Genomic DNA, 16,081 nt, shown 5'->3' with positions numbered 1-16,081 from the left:
GTCTGCGCATTCTGGCTGAATAACGCGCAGAGGTCCCGGACTGAACTTAGCCTGTCATTTGACGGTGATATAAGTTTGGCACGTTTATTGAAGCTTGACTTCGCAGCCGAGGATCAGCTGATCATCTTCCTGCACCTGCCATCTTGCTGGAGGAAGCGCTGGAATGTGAATGGTGAGATACCCACTGTGCGTCAGACGCGGGTGATCGGTCGTGTGGATGACCGGGAGGGGGGATATTGGCCATGGCAGACGAACGGGACACGGAAGCGCTTATGGGCCGTACGACCTCCAGGAAGTAGCAGAGAAGCCAGTCCGGTAGATGCTACGCGGAGGACAGTCTCCCCCTTGGCTCGGTAGTACGCAGAAAGCGCGCGGTACAGGAGAGTCTTGCCTATAATACATGGATGAGCGAGTATAGCACATAAGCGATAAGAATACGTACCAGTCCCACCTGGACCATGCAAGAAGTACCGCGCATCGGTCGGACCCAATCTCGATCTGCGCGACCACCTCGGCGACGACATTTGCCTGGCCCTGATCCATCTGCGCATGGAGTTCGTCGAAATCGGCCTGAGAGCGATTCCTATCGTTGGAGAGCTCTTCCTGCAATTCCTGGAAACGGTGACCAATAAGGAAATGCCAATCCCTGGTTGGTCCCTGTAGGCCATATTCCGCCATGGTCTTCTCGTGGTATGCTAGGTCTTGTCAGATGTAGTACAGAGCAAGATCCTCGTGCGAGATATCATGCGAAGGCCTGAGGTTGGGAGCACGGAGCGCCAGGAAACGTGGCAGATCGTCGCTCATCTGTTCCTTGAACCGATCCCAGATCCGGCGCACAATCGTCGGGTCTAGAGGCACGTTGACCATGGCGAACACAAACATCATACGAACCTAGCTGCTTGCCTGTTTGGAAGGCCACAGCATCTTCAAAGCACTTCGGCCAGTCATCGTCTCGATGGAGAATGCCTTGTTGGTAGCAGGCTTCCTGGGAGGTAGAGTACACAGTACGTTGGTATGTTCATAGATAAAGCACTTAGGCGAATACCTAGTTAACTAGTTATCACTCGGTTACACTCAAAAGGTGGTAGCTTCTATTAGCGGTACCTAAGGGCACCGGGCTAGGGACCTACATGACGTGGAAATATACCTATCGTTCCAAACACCACAATATTGCCCGTGTAGGTATACAAACAAATGGAACATTAGCACCCCGAGGTATTTCCGGTCTCGATCAACCTGAATGGATATTTCCTCGCTTAGAATACCCACCAGATGTACGTACGAAAACGATCGGGATTCGGAACGACTATCTCATGCATCACGCACACACTGTTGTAGTAGAGTGTCTTTCCCAGTGGAGATCGAATGACAAAGCGATGACCCCACCCTGGAGTGGAATAAGACAGAACAACCTTTGAGTGAGGTAAGAATAATGGGGACCAGCATCATTCTTGTGAGGCACACCAATAACCTCCGGATTGGAAGCTGGTTCTGGTCCAGTCCCAAAGCTTGGCAAATCTGATAATCTGATAACTTTCCCTTTTATCCACATCTTCTCGCATTTTGCCAAGTGAGACAACTCAGACGCCACGGACCCATATTTAATTTCCCAAGCAACCAGAGAAAGCTTGTCTCCAAAGCGACGATTCCGACGAGTCCGACAACGGTAGCTGAAAAGGGTAACTAATGGCCGATCTCACTTCCACCGATGATCTGATTAGATCTTCTCACCAGTTGACCCTGCCTGTTTCGGCTCCCAGTGGACCGATGGCCCACATCAGCTCGACACATGGTTGGGCTACATTATCCTGATTGATAAAAACACGGAAAGAATGGCCGTCATGCTCCACAGATGAGCGACCAAAACCCGACCTTTCTCTAGTGGTTTCTTGAGGCCCATTCGCTTGTGCCGACTGCGCTATTTGAGGAATTCGCCGGTCTGGCAGTTCATATATCAGTGCAATTCCTTCCAAGGTTCCCACTGCGAAATAATTCCACCTTTGCAAAGACCAAAGTTCTACCTGGTTGAATCCCATGAAATTTTGAGCTTCATTCGATAGTGATGAATGTTCGTCCCTTGCTCCAAAGGGCCCGGTCGGTCTTTCATCGGATCAAGATCGACCAAGATGAGGCTGCGAGTTACTCGGACGAGGTGGACAGGCAGAATGTAGGGCCGGAAAAGTCAGAGCGACCGGCTCGTCATGCCGATGAGGCATTGCCGAACAATGGCGCGGAATTGCCTGGTGTGCCCTTTGAAGAGCTGCAGCACGGTGTCCAGGAAGTCGAGGCTGTGGCTCAGACCTGGTCAAAGGTTGCTCTGATCTTCACTTTTATCAAGTAAGTCAATTGCCTGCATCCCTCAGACTCTCCCTAACCTTTTCTATAGTATGTGGTTCCTCTACTTCGTCTATGCCTGGATTTCATCCATCGATGGTAGTTTAAGCACTTATGTCGCTAGCTCGTTTCAGCAACACTCCTTATCTGGTCTTCCTACCGCTATCGCCGATGCTTGCTCCGCTGCTCTCTTCCTCCCAGTGGCAAAGATGATGGACACCTGGGGTCGTGCCGAGGGATTCCTCGTCATGTCGGTTTGCTCTACGATCGGCCTCATTCTGATGGCGTCTTGCGACAGTTTCCCCGTTTATTGCGCAGCAAATGTAAGACATTGTGTTGATATACTAGCGGAGCAGATGCTAACCGAAAAAACTCAGGTGTTCTATTATGTTGGCTTTGGAGGAATGCAATTCGCTGTGGATGTTATCACCGCCGATTTGTCCCAATTGAAGAACCGAGCGCTGGCATACGCCTTCACATCTTCTCCTTATATCATTACTGCCTTTGCTGGACCAAAGGTGGCTAATCTGTTCTACGACCACACAGGCTGGCGATGGGCCTATGGTACTTTCGCCATCATCTTCCCGTGTGTGGCTGCCCCGTTGTTTTTCATCCTCAAATATAACCTGAGAAAGGCCAAGAAGGGAAATACTGTGGTGATTAGAGAGAAAAGTGGTCGAAATCTCTTCCAGAGTATCTGGTTTTGGACTCTTGAGTTCGATTGTAAGTGATACGAAACCGAGAATGACCCTCGAAATTCCAGATACTAACCTAAAATAAAGTGATCGGAGTCTTCATCTTTACTGCAGGACTTGTCCTGTTCGAGCTACCATTTGACATTGCCGCCGAAGCTCCCAACGGCTGGGGCACAGATTATATCATCGCTATGATTGTGGTCGGATTCTCGATGCTCTTCTTCTTCGCCCTTTACGAGAAATACATCGCTCCTACCCCTCTCCTCCCCTACTCCTTCCTCACCAACCGAACAGTGGTCGGTGCCTGCCTCCTGGATGCAACATACCAGCTTTCCAACTACTGCTGGAGCAACTTCTTCCAAAACTTCCTCCAAGTGGTCAATGAACTCACCATCGCCGAATCCGGGTATGTCGTCAACACATTCGACGTGGTCTCCGGCGTACTGTTGTTCTTCGTTGGATTTGCCATCCGAAAAACCGGTCGCTTCAAGTGGCTGCTATACATTTCCGTCCCGCTATACATCTTCGCCCAGGGTCTGATGATCTACTTCCGTCGCCCAGGCCAGAGTGTAGGCTATCAAGTGATGTGTCAGATCTTCATCTCAATCGGCGGATCGATCTTCATCCTCGTCCAGCAGCTGTCCATTCTCGCTGCCGTCGACCACCAGCACGTTGCCACGGCCCTGGCCCTGCTCAACGTGGTCGGTACCATTGGAGATTCGGCGGGTCTGACTATCTCCACGGCAATTTGGAACAACACATACAAGAAGGCCCTTATCAGGTATCTGCCGGACCTGTCTAATCTTGAGGATATTTATGGAGGTGTCCCGGAGCAACTGAAGTACGCCCCCGGCACTGCGATGAGATTGGGTATCCAGGAAGCATATGGTTATACACAGGTTAGAATGCTTGCTGCTGGACTGGGTGTGATGGGTTTGGCGATCTTATGGACCCTCTTGATCAAGGATATCAACCTGAAGAAGGTTGCTCAGGTCAAGGGTATGGTGTTCTAGACATTTGAAGGTTTAGTGATGATGAACGAATCAACGTCGGCATCAAGAAAGGTGTCGGGAGTGAAAATATGGGAACATTTATCGAAATAACGTCTTTCCGCGTAGCCAATAAAGGATATCTTGACTTGACGTTCTTGCCGCTGTCATTATGTAGATACCTGGAGAGACAGAAAAACAATAGAAAAACAGTAACAGGATACCTAGAAAAGCCACTCCATCCTCGTCCCTCCGCTTCCATCTTAACCGCCCCGCCTACTGGTACCACGTCACCGAACGAAGTCTTGAGGACTTTCCCACCCCCGCAGTCTGGACGAAAGCTCCATTTCGAACCGTTCAGCTGGAAAAGGCTCCTCCAGGATTTCCTTCAACATATCGGATCCTGGTGGGCAATCGCGTTCAAACGAAGGCTCTCCAGCACCCCTAATGTTTCCTGTCTGAAGTACCAGCGAAGAAGGTGGTCTGAGACGCGGTTCGTATTCTTCAATCTCAATAACGAAAGTCGAATGATGAATCAGGGATCTCCACCTGAAGTCTATCCCGCGGAGGGTCCGAGGGATCTACCAACGTCAGTGGGAAGTTTCTGAATCATATCAAGAATGTCGTTGCAGTTGGACAATGCAGCGTGAGGATAACTATGTCACTCCTTGGTGCTCCCCCGAGTGCTCGACGTGGTCCGTGGAAGGCTCGTGGGCATACGGGCCGTCAAACCTAGGGCTTCCATGATCTTCTCACGTGGCCTTCAACAAACAGTACATGTTTGCGACTGGACTCGGGCTTTGGATGGAGTGGAAACCATATTGTATACCTATATTGATGGCTTAAGTTGACTTTCGAGACTATCTACAGGTTGGCGGGGGGTAGACGAGGGCGTGGGTGACAAGAAGAGCGGCGTGTCTTCTTCAAACATACAGTTTTGGGCCTATTACCGTAGGTACTATACTGCTACTACCTCGATGGGATATATGAGGTTGAAGTAAAGAGAATATAAGACGGGAGTTAATGGCAGCCCGCAATATGTAAATTAATATCCTAGAGCCTAAGAACACCCAAGGTGTGGGCGTGCGGCTCTAATGTTCATCCAGAGCAGCAGGTCACAAGTTCAAGATGAGAGGGCAGAGGGTAGAGGGTAGAGGGCAACAAATGACAGTAGACGAGGGCATGAGATGCAGTTTACCCTTAGCCCTGGAGTGCTTCTCGCACTTCTCGCTTCTATTTCTACATACTTCGCTTCTCCCACTTTTCTCTTCCACTTCTCTCTTGTACTTCTTCCCCCTTCCACTGCTCTTTTACCATTGCTCTTTCACACCTTCTCAGTACACCTTCTCAGTACACCTTCTCAGTACACCTTCTCAGTACACCTTCTCAGTACACCTTCCCAGTACACCTTCCCAGTACACCTTCTCAGTACACCTTCTCAGTTCCCCAACTTCTGTTACTGTACTAGATCTAGCGTGATCGTCAGCATGTCTGCTCACAGCGCGGACGACCAGGCCCAGGCCAATCCGTGGACGGCGATGATTCCCTATAGGCCTATGATCGAGGCAGTGGATGGGTACCAGCAGGTCGCCATGCCATGGGCAAAATCGTAAGTGGTTCTCTCCATAATTTTGCCATCTCAGTGAGAAATCTGGCTAACTTCTGATAGGTCTGGTTTCGTCCCATCTCATGAAGTCTGTGAACCTTCCACGCACCAGCAGGCCATGGCAAAGCTAGTGACCGACATGAAGGACAAGATGACTCTGTCTGAGGGCATGAGTGTGACACCCGAGCCTAAGGGCACTTTGAAGGTGAGTCCATCCCCTGTCTATTGCAAGTCTTCTGAGAATGCCGACTCATGTGTGGTGTCTTGTAGCTTCTTCAGCCCCCGGGCCATTTAAGCATGAGCCCGGGTCGCTTTATAAGCCTGAACCCTCGTCAACTCGCAATGCGAGTGCCATGGGAGCGACCCCAAAACCCGCTGTCAGACAGCCCCTTCAGTCCCCGCAATTGGATTGACCCATCCAAGAGTAGGTGCCACAGCGACTCCATTGGTATACATTGACTCTGACAGTTCATAGAAGTTTTGCTCGATGCACACAAGAGGCAATTGGCTGCTATGCTTGCGGCCAAGAAAGGTATGTGCCGCTACTATAAGTAACGCCAGACAGCTGCTTACAATTGACTCCAGCCAAGCGCTCGAAGGCGACTCCAGCCAAGGGCTTGAAAGCGACTCGAGCTAGCCCCCCACAACCGCTGCCAGGTAACATCTTGGGAATTTCATGGGACGACCCCGGGTTTTCTGACGAGAATGTGAAAAGATTTCTGAGAACGCGTATGTATCACAGTATCATCGTCAAGTCGATGATGGATACCTGCTAACCTGTGAGTGTGTAGGTAATCGCAGATGCCGGGTCAAGAAGGCCATCAAGAACAGGGTCCCCAAAGCAAGGGATTTCGAATACACCGAGTTTGAACTCATAATGCCGGACACTGCTCCGTACAAGTTGGTTTTTGGAAAAAAGCCACTTCATGGAGGTCATCGTCTTCTTCGCAACTGCCCTCCCCGTGTCCAGGTTGACGAGAACAAAGTCCGAGTTCCGGCAATTGAGAACACTTCGGATGAGATGGCGATCCAGGAGACCAACAGCATGGATGAGGGAATGGGTTTGACCTTCCCCACCTATTAGTCCTAAGAAGGAAGGGAGGAAAGGGCAGAGGCACTCTTTCCTCCTAGAGACACTCACCCATGGTGAGGATACAGTCTCAGTCGCTGTTGCTATCAATGGCACATGCCTCCGAGAAATTCAACTTCTCTTTCCTATTCCGATCTAATTCAACTTCGATCGGAATGACTCCTGTCGGCAAAACTTCGGATATGCTGGATTTGGGTTATCTTCTGGTTCATTTTCGAGGCAGCTATTCTTCTTCAATAGTCAATTCATAGGTATCACTATCGCGTGAAACATAGAGATCCAGTAAACAAACTACGATGCCTATATGTAAAGCTCTTCGACTCAACGGCAGGAATCTTCACTGTCGGATTGTAAGGAGAAGGCAGTCAGTAACTTGAAGGGGGCTCCCAAATAGTCGGGTTTGACTGAGATACCGCGTCCATGTTTACCAACTACTATCCAGTCAAAATCACACAGCCTTCAAGTAACATTTGTAGTTGTTAATCCCATAGACTCATTCTTCTGGGGCAGTCTCATGTATGAGTGCTACGTGACAATTGGACGAGACTGAGACCGAGGACGACGAGAGAATCGTGTTGCATTTCTTTTCACTTTTTCCCTTAATTTTCCCTATTTCCCTTTCGTTTTTGCTTTTTGCTTTTTGCCTGCTGCCTAATACTCCCAGTTGCCTGTATCTGACCTTCTCCACTCTCGTGCTTCGTCCCTAAGCATGCCAACTAGAAACAGCGACGAGAACTGGGAGTATTAGGGGGAAAAAGAAAGGCAAAAGACAAAGGCAAAAAGCAAAAGCGAAAAGGGAAAGTTGAGGGGAGATGTGAAAAGGAATAATCCAACACGTAAAGAAATCCAACACGTAGGTGAAGAGGTAGCACATGAAAAAGAAGGGGGGAAAGGGCAGAGGCACTCTTTCCTTTCCTAGAGACACTCACTCATGGTGAGGATACAGGCTCTCTCAGTCGCTGTTGCTATCAGTGGCACATGCCTCCAAGTAGCTCAATTCTCCTTCCCATTTTGTCTTGATTCACCTTCTACCGCAATGACTCACGCCAAAACTTCGGATATGCTCCCAGATGAGATCAGCGAGCGCAGCGTCGAGAGAGGCCGCACGGGTCGGCAGGGTTTCGACACACAGGCTCAAAGGTTCTTCCATCCACTCTCATGTGGTCGAGTGTAAAAGAAGTGATCTGAATGCGTGGACGTTCACGTGCAGATGTTGGCGGCACCTCTTTCGCTGGCTGTTGGGGTTTGCGCCTGGGGGCCATCGCGTGAACAGCTTTGCGATGTGGATTGGATGTATCGAGAGACGGTGAACTGCTGATAGTCCTCCTACAGATACATTAGCAAAGTTCGTTGTATACTTACATTGTAGGTAAAATCACTTACCTCCGGATTCAGCGAAATCGAGTAGTCGTCAAGCAATTCATGTATGGTTGACTGAAGGAGAACCCATTTTGAATAGAGTGAATGGGTCTGAATGGTTTTCCCGAGTCTGCATCCGTAATCCATCGACTAAAATTATTTGCAATCCAAAATGCTTTCTTTTGTTACAAGCCAGAAGGGGAAAAGAGCAGAAGAGATGATTTGATCCTGTGGTGAGATGGAGAAGGGAAGAGGAAAGAAGAAGAGCTGCGCAGAAGAACTCCATTTTATGTTCTTCTGCCATGCTTGCTCCTTCCCTAGCTGTCGTTTGCTCCTCTTGATATCGTTTGCTTGTCACATGATCATCATATCTTTCTCACCTACCTAAGAGAAAATATATGGGCCGCCTGCCAGCCCCCCATTTATTCAGAGGAGCGCGACTGGGACGATCCCAGTGAAGACAAATATAATTGAATATTTAGTCACTTATCACTCACTTTCAGCCCTGCAGCTATCATCCAAGTCAGGACAGTTGACGGTTCTGGATTGACTTCTCGAAAGGTTCTGGACCACAGACTGGCGATCTGGTTAGTTAACGCACGGACAGAGGACGAATCGGCAGCTTCGCCTTCTACACAGACACCGAAGTTTCGACGATCACGCTCAACTGTAACGGCAGGTGGGCCACAACGGTACCTCGGGAGGTTCCCTGGTTCCCTGAAAGTTAGTGTCCACATTACATAATAGGAACTGGCCCACCTCTGCCAAATCTGGAAGGTGGGCTCAGGGGGCCCGCAATTAACCTTGAAGTCAAACGTGACCAGATCACGATGATAATGCAGTCTAATCAATCAGAGGTCAGGGTTGGGCACTATGCTAAATCAGACCGTCAGGCGACGCCAATCGAGCCAAGTTGTGCCTCGTAAAGAGCCTATCTTACTGTGTAGAGAAATTGTGTGAGATTGAACCTGCAAAATGCGTATCTCGGACCTCTGCCGCTCATCGAGTTGTCTCCAGTTTTCCTCCCAAACTTAAAACCACGTGAGGCAAATTCGGAATGGAACTCGAGTAGGACAATTTTTTCGATGGATGCATGTTGTGGTGAAACGCTCCCCAGACTTGTGGTGAGTACGGAGTACACAGTAAAGTTTTCGTCTTCGGAGATCCCCTTGACCAGTCCCTCGGGTATCACAGCCATGTCAAAAGTCAAAACCATGGCGAACCCCGGACTTGAAAATGTATGTATCATTCCCTAGCTCGGTGGAAAATGCTCGATCAAGCACACGACCCATGTCCAACTCCACCACTACCCGGTGCGGAGAGAGACTGTTAGGACCAACAAACGGAAGTAGATTTAGCTTGTTCTCAATCACCAATCAGCCGGGCCGATCGGGGTTCTGTGTGGCAAAAGAATGTTACTGTCTTATCATTTTGCCTTGGATGTGGTTACATGTGGCTTTCTATGGCTTTTTATGGCCCCTGGGTGCCACGGGTGGGCGCTGGGCAAGACGGGAGCTCCGCAGTTCTCCGTCGGTCAGTCCGTTCATTTGATCTTTATGGAAACCTCCGACAGCTTAGTGCTCCATTTCTAACCATTTTCCTTTATCTTGCACTCCCCCGCACACTAAAAAAATGATATGCGAAGATAAACGGCATTGGAGGAATGTCGGCAGATACCAATGAGATCCAATCAAAAATAAATCGGGTCATGTTATAAAACTCCCTGTTTCCGCTCCAACATTCGTACTCTACTGGGTCCTTCTCGGTCTTCAACTATTTTCAAGTTTTACTTATACTACTGTGTCTCCCGGTCCTTCGCTTTTCCTTCCCGGTTCCCACCGACTGCGAATCGGAAATCGATTCTGATGGATAAGACTCAGGTAGTTGATCCCTCCAGGGGATCTGAAGGTGTGCATAATGTAGATCCGGTATTGGATCCAACACAGCAGCATCACCACGCTCATCACAACCATACCGCCCACGCCGAGGAGGGACGCGAGGACACAGTGGTTTACTCCAAAGCCGGTGAATTCGAGAAAGGAATCGTCCCCGAGCCTACACCCCTAGATCACGCCAGCAAGAGCTCCGACGAGGAGGCCGGCGAGAACTACCCAGCTCAGCGTACTTGGTATCGTCGTGTGGCAAAGCAATGGCGACACATTGCCTATGCCGTGATCTGGCTTCTGTTCACCGGGTGAGTGAACTAGTAGTGTGCTTTTGAGAACACCGGGCGTGCTCTATGCGCGCCCTCAACCAAACACGATACTTATACGTATATTTTAGCTGGTGGATCGCTGGTCTCATTCTCAATCGACAGCTGGGATGGGTCGTTCCGTTCCTGCTCTGGCTCGCTATCTCGCTGCGGATCTTGTTTTTCTATATTCCGATCACTATCATCTCGACGCCCATGCGCTGGGTTTGGGACCAAACAGCCCACCGCTTCGTGCGCATCATTCCCCAGAAACTGAGGACACCTGCTGCCGCTGCTCTGTGCATTGGTGTCATCATTATCGGCGCATTTGCGTCCGAAGAGTCGCTAGACAACACCCGTGCCAACCGTGCAGTCAGTCTGTTCGGGATCGCGGTTTTCCTCTTCGGACTATGGCTCACCTCAAACAACCGCAAGATGATCAACTGGCACACCGTCATTGTCGGCATGCTGTCACAATTCATCATTGCGTTGTTCGTGCTCCGAACCGGCGTAGGCTATGATATCTTCAACTTCATTTCGGGTCTAGCGCGTAGTCTCCTCGGATTTGCCAGCAAAGGTGTCATCTTCTTGACCAGCCAAGACTTCTTCGATTACGATGGGGCATTTGTGCCAGCCAACTTCTTCATTGTCGGCGTCATCTCAGCCATCATCTTCTTCGTCTCTCTCGTCCAGCTCCTATATTACTACAACCTGCTCCAATGGTTCGTCGGCAAATTCGCCGTCTTCTTCTTCTGGAGCATGCGCGTCTCCGGCGCCGAAGCCGTGGTCGCCGCCGCGTCCCCCTTCATCGGCCAAGGTGAATCAGCGATGCTAATCCGTCCTTTCATCGCGCATCTCACCATAGCGGAGCTGCATCAAGTTATGTGCTCCGGCTTTGCTACCATCGCCGGCAGTGTCCTAATCGCCTACATCAGCATTGGCGTCAACCCGCAAGCGTTGGTCAGCGCTTGCGTCATGAGTATTCCAGCCTCACTAGCCGTCTCCAAACTTCGCTGGCCGGAGACAGAAGAGACCCTGACGGCCGGCCGCGTCGTCGTTCCCGATAACGATGAACACCGCGCCTCCAATGCCCTACACGCCTTTACAAACGGCGCCTGGCTCGGTCTCAAGATTGCTGCCATGATCACCTCGACCCTTCTGTGCATTCTGGCGCTTATCGGTCTCGTCAACGGCCTCCTTACCTGGTGGGGCCGGTACCTGAATATCAACAATCCCGAGCTCACTCTCCAACTTATCGTCGGATACATCTGCTATCCGATTGCCTTCCTGCTCGGTGTTTCCCGTGACGGCGACTTGCTCAAGGTCTCCAAGCTGATTGGCTTGAAGCTTGTTAGCGTAAGCTCTTCCCCCTTTCTCCCGTTATCTGCTTTTCGCCTTCGTTAAGATCAAGGCACACCTTGGAAACACGGACTAACAAAACCCAGAACGAATTCGTCGCCTACCAGGCCCTCCAGACCGAGAAGGAATACGTAGACCTGTCCGACCGCTCCCGTCTCATCGTCACGTATGCCCTCTGCGGCTTCGCCAACATCGGCTCCGTCGGTAATCAGATCGGTGTGCTATCGCAGATCTCACCTGGTCGTGGTGGAGATGTCTCGCGTGTTGCGTTCAGCGCCATGATCACTGGTGCTATTAGTACCTTTACCAGTGCCGCTGTTGCGGGATTGTTGATTACGAACGAGAAGCAGTTCATGACTGCTACTACTGGATGATTTGGAAATTGCACTTTTGCTTTCTGTTGATTCATATTGGGGACATTTATGTACCCCCAGGGCGTCTGTACCCCCTCCTCCTTATCCATCACCTCAACAACCATGTTGTATAATTTCTCGTTCGCCCTGCTTTTCTCCTATACCGTGGACCTTTTTCAGAAACGTAGAAAAGAGGCTGGGCATTCTACAGAACACAAAGGTCGGCTATCTATTATGCCTACTCACCGGACGCAGACAACGCTATCTAATCATTTTAGGTGCACCCGCAAGACAACTTATAACACGATTAAGTGCTTCGAATAGGAGTAAACCTCTAAAAGCCTCGAGCCGGTCGTCCTCAGTCTTTACTACTCAACTCTCGAGCTTGCCATTTCCTATATTTATAGGCCCGCCGACATCCGTGTTAGAGCTATCAACAGCTAAGCGCAGCGATGCCTGGTCAACCGATAAGGGCTCACGCAGCCACGCAACATACATGGGCACTTGCCGGACTTAAACTCGATTGAACCAGTATGGCGGTGTTTAAAGGTAGGTAGAATGTTAGGCTCTTTCCAGACCCAACCAATAGGTATGGTGCTGTAGTATACAGATCGCTGTCATCAACGAATCTACCGCCTAAAGGGCAATTGCCCGAACTGCTGAGATGAGAACCAACCCATTGAAGGTCGCTAGGGTAAGATTTTCTCACTTTGTGCCGAATGCGAAGATTCATCGGCACGGGATAAAAATAGGAACATACAACATGAAATCAGACAACAACACCCAAAGCAAGAACTCCCAGGCCCCAAACCAGGCCGTTATGCATTTGCAGCACGATCCCGCCGTCTGTGTAACGGACGACAGGACCAACCGACGCCGATGCAGAATCAAAATATTAGAAAACTCAATGTCTATTCCTCGTCCAGATCCTGGTGTCGAGCAAGGACGTGGCGCTTGAACTCCGCCTGGTCTGAATCCCAGAGTTCGGCGGCTTGCGCGTTCAAAGGGCTCGCGCTGGGATGTTGTTAGCATTGGAGTCCATGAGGATTTGGGGGATATGCGAAGCTTACTTATTAGGCTCTCCAAGGAGACTTTGCAGACTGAGCAGAACGGTGGAGACATTGTACACTGCACTCCACTTGTCCTTCAGGATGTCGAGGCAGATGCGGCCGGAGAAGTCCACGTTCGGGTGGTAGATCGGGGTTTTGAAAAGCACTGTCGGCGGCGAGTAGGGGTAGTTGTTGGGGAAGGCGAAGGAGAGTTTCAGCCTCAGGTTTTCGTAGGGTGTCTCGGTCGGGCCTGTGATAGTTGCTGTCCATGAGAGGAGGTTGCCGTCTGCGTCGGGGAAGGCGGAGATGCCGGGAGAGGGAGAGACCATCAGTTGCATGAGCTCAGATTGCAGGCTGTTATGAGAAAGCAGCAGTTAGTTCGGTGTAGCCTCTAGGAGCGATGGATGCAGGGGGACGAACCGCTTGGTCACATTGTGGGTATCACCTTTCTGACCGGAGGTGTTCAGCTTGCTGGCTTGCTGCGCCTCGGGCGCTGAGTTCTGCGTATCCTCCATGCTGTAGTCCATTGTGGAGGTCGGGAGAGATAATCAAGAGTTCTAATGATGTGTGTTGTGGATTGCTCGTGTGGAATGCTGGTCACTGTAACACGTGTGGAATGACGCCGGATCCGTAACCCGTAACGATATCAACGGAGATGATGGAATTGGAAACGTTAAAGCAGGATTGCGAGAATGGAGGGACTTTGTTTCTGTGATGTGAGGTAGTTAGAGGAGAGGAACAAAGAGGAAATGACGCTGGATGGGGGATTTTTTGTTTACTCGCTTTTACGCGCCCGGGGCAACCAAGCCAACCCCGCTTAGTGGGATTCCTCCGTACTTAAAAGCCACTTTACAGCTTGAAGATCGTTTGATTTATGTCCAGTCGTTGTTGCAATATAAAATTGAATTCAAACCAAGCAGCCAAGCTAAACGGTAATCGCTTCAAGAGTTCCCTAGTTAGACGTCGATCTAGTGTGTGATCGTCGAGCAACTGCGGGTCTGGAGTTTTCATAATAGCATTGTGTACTCCGTACAGTTCCTTAGTATGTCGTAGGTATATTTTCTACCAGTATAATCAGTATACTGTATTACTCTCTTGAAGAGCAAGGCAACTTCACCCTCCCATATAGTCCGGCTGTCAACAGATTACCCGATCAGGTTAAAGTGGTCCGCGTCTCCCGCGTTCTTTTCCCTTGCTGCAACGCGACTCTCACTCTTGTCCCTCGTTCCATCCACTCGTTATGCCTTTTTAATATTAATTTCATCTCTCCTTTTCTCTGCGTCTATCTAGCTCTTTGTGAGCTCCTCGAAATGCAGCACTCACAGTTGGCCCCGCTTCCGGACGACGTGCCGTTTCGCATCGTCTCCAAGACCATCGGCCAAGGCGCCTATGCATGGTGAGAATCGGATGCGATTCGTGTGGAATTCTCATAACTGACCCCGTTTACTCCTCTAGTATCAAGAAAGCCTGCCCGGTAGATTCAGATAACCCCGTTTTCGCAGTCAAGTACATTCACAAAGATTACGCCGCTCGACACGGCAAGATCAGCGCACGACAACTACAACTCGAAGTCACGGTGCACAGACACGTCTCGGGTCATGGGAATATTATCAGCTTCTATCAGACCGGAGAGGATGAAGTCTGGCGTTGGATTGCAATGGAGTTGGCCGAGGGCGGGGATCTCTTCGATAAGATCGAGGCCGACGAGGGTGTGGGCGAGGATATTGCCCACGTCTACTTCTCGCAGCTCGTCAGTGCTGTGAGCTTCATGCACTCCAAAGGCGTCGGTCATCGAGATATCAAGCCCGAGAACATGCTTCTCACAGGCGACGGGAACCTGAAGATCGCGGACTTCGGTCTAGCAGCGCTGTTCGAGTACAAGGGGACGCGAAAACTCTCCACCACGTTCTGCGGCAGTCCCCCATATATTGCGCCCGAGGTTATTAGCAGCAGTACCAGAGGACAAATCAAGGGCGCTGGATATCATCCCGACCTGGTGGACATTTGGTCTTGTGGCATTGTGCTTTTCGTCCTATTGGCTGGAAATACGCCCTGGGATAGCCCGACGGACGAGAGCTACGAGTACCACGAATATGTTGCAACAAATGGCCGGACCACAGATGAGCTGTGGCAGAAGTTACCACCAGCTACATTATCACTATTGCGTGGCATGTTGACCGTCGACCCCAAGAGTCGATTCTCGCTGGAAGATGTCCGGCGACATCCCTGGTACACACGTGCAAACAAATACCTCTCTACGGATGGCAAGTTGAGAGACCCAGTCAACCTTGCAACCTCGATGTTTGAGTCGCTCCATATCGACTTCAGCCAGGACCCTCTTTCCCAGACGCGAAAGGGGGCTAGCCGAAGCTTCGGTCCTATGGAGATGGATGTTGATGACGGTGCAAATGCAGGCTTCTCCTCCACCCAGCCAGAGATGGTTGGTGGCGGCATGCTGATGGACTGGGACAGACCGCAAGATGCCGATGTCTTCGGTTCAACGCAGCCCGTCGGGAAGAAATTTGCTTCTCAAGATGCGGTGATGGTAGGCCATCTCGAGGATGAGCCTTCTATGTCACAGTTCTCACAGCAGCCTTCTGTTCCGGTGAGCCGCACTCAGAACGCACAGAAATTCCAGGATATCATTCCCTCGCGTTCATTAACGCGTTTCTACTCTGCCTGGGAGCTCAAACTCCTCGTGCCTCTAATCTGTGAGGCTTTCCATCGACTTGGAGTTCCCGTTCCGACTGTCCCTGCTGTGAGTGCTGGAGATGCTTCTGCCATGATTCGGGTGATTGCCAAGGATGGCAGAATGTGTCCACTCCAGGGCAAGGTGCTCATTGAGTGTGTCTCCGAGGGCGTGTTTGAAGTGGAGTTCGTCAAAATCAAGGGTGATCCGCTTGAATGGCGGCGCTTCTTCAAGAAGGTGACGATCCTCTGTAAGGATGCGGTCTTCAGACCAGACGAGTAGAGACGCCGTGGGTATGCTTTCACAGACAATGTTGTCGACTTTTGCTGTTTTTATGCCATCATGACTGCCTATTTTGTTTTTAATG

General features: G+C 50.4%; 6 protein-coding genes across 6 annotated transcripts; 4 read left to right on the top strand and 2 right to left on the bottom strand.

The window, feature by feature from the left end:
- Window positions 1–270: 270 nt before the first annotated feature.
- N7515_003228 (uncharacterized protein) lies at window positions 271–885 on the bottom strand (the record flags this gene model as incomplete). The annotated part of the gene is made up of 3 exons (XM_056663972.1): window positions 271–391; window positions 443–695; window positions 771–885. The coding sequence occupies 3 exons, from the start codon at window positions 883–885 to the stop codon at window positions 271–273; spliced, it is 489 nt and encodes a 162-aa protein (XP_056523029.1).
- Window positions 886–2,062: 1,177 nt separating this feature from the next.
- N7515_003227 (uncharacterized protein) lies at window positions 2,063–4,042 on the top strand (the record flags this gene model as incomplete). Its single annotated transcript, XM_056663971.1, has 4 exons — window positions 2,063–2,337; window positions 2,387–2,657; window positions 2,712–3,057; window positions 3,117–4,042. The coding sequence occupies 4 exons, from the start codon at window positions 2,063–2,065 to the stop codon at window positions 4,040–4,042; spliced, it is 1,818 nt and encodes a 605-aa protein (XP_056523028.1).
- Window positions 4,043–5,505: 1,463 nt separating this feature from the next.
- Window positions 5,506–6,708, top strand: N7515_003226 (uncharacterized protein; the record flags this gene model as incomplete). The annotated part of the gene is made up of 4 exons (XM_056663970.1): window positions 5,506–5,627; window positions 5,688–5,829; window positions 6,093–6,156; window positions 6,416–6,708. 4 exons carry the CDS (start codon window positions 5,506–5,508, stop codon window positions 6,706–6,708), a joined length of 621 nt encoding a protein of 206 aa, XP_056523027.1.
- Window positions 6,709–9,938: 3,230 nt separating this feature from the next.
- On the top strand, window positions 9,939–11,997 carry N7515_003225 (NupC/NupG family nucleoside CNT transporter; the record flags this gene model as incomplete). Its single annotated transcript, XM_056663969.1, has 3 exons — window positions 9,939–10,267; window positions 10,357–11,620; window positions 11,710–11,997. The coding sequence occupies 3 exons, from the start codon at window positions 9,939–9,941 to the stop codon at window positions 11,995–11,997; spliced, it is 1,881 nt and encodes a 626-aa protein (XP_056523026.1).
- An 890-nt stretch (window positions 11,998–12,887) lies between these two features.
- N7515_003224 (putative ubiquitin conjugating enzyme (UbcK)) lies at window positions 12,888–13,552 on the bottom strand (the record flags this gene model as incomplete). The annotated part of the gene is made up of 3 exons (XM_056663968.1): window positions 12,888–12,990; window positions 13,047–13,379; window positions 13,446–13,552. The coding sequence occupies 3 exons, from the start codon at window positions 13,550–13,552 to the stop codon at window positions 12,888–12,890; spliced, it is 543 nt and encodes a 180-aa protein (XP_056523025.1).
- A 783-nt stretch (window positions 13,553–14,335) lies between these two features.
- N7515_003223 (uncharacterized protein) lies at window positions 14,336–15,996 on the top strand (the record flags this gene model as incomplete). Its single annotated transcript, XM_056663967.1, has 2 exons — window positions 14,336–14,421; window positions 14,481–15,996. 2 exons carry the CDS (start codon window positions 14,336–14,338, stop codon window positions 15,994–15,996), a joined length of 1,602 nt encoding a protein of 533 aa, XP_056523024.1.
- Window positions 15,997–16,081: the final 85 nt, after the last annotated feature.

This window comes from Penicillium bovifimosum, assembly GCF_028826915.1.
Source record: "Penicillium bovifimosum strain IBT 22155 chromosome Unknown utg000003l_segment0_segment0, whole genome shotgun sequence".
Taxonomy (NCBI): Eukaryota; Fungi; Ascomycota; class Eurotiomycetes; order Eurotiales; family Aspergillaceae; genus Penicillium; species Penicillium bovifimosum.
Note: the sequence above shows the minus strand (reverse complement) of the source record. Positions and strands in the feature narration are given on the sequence as shown.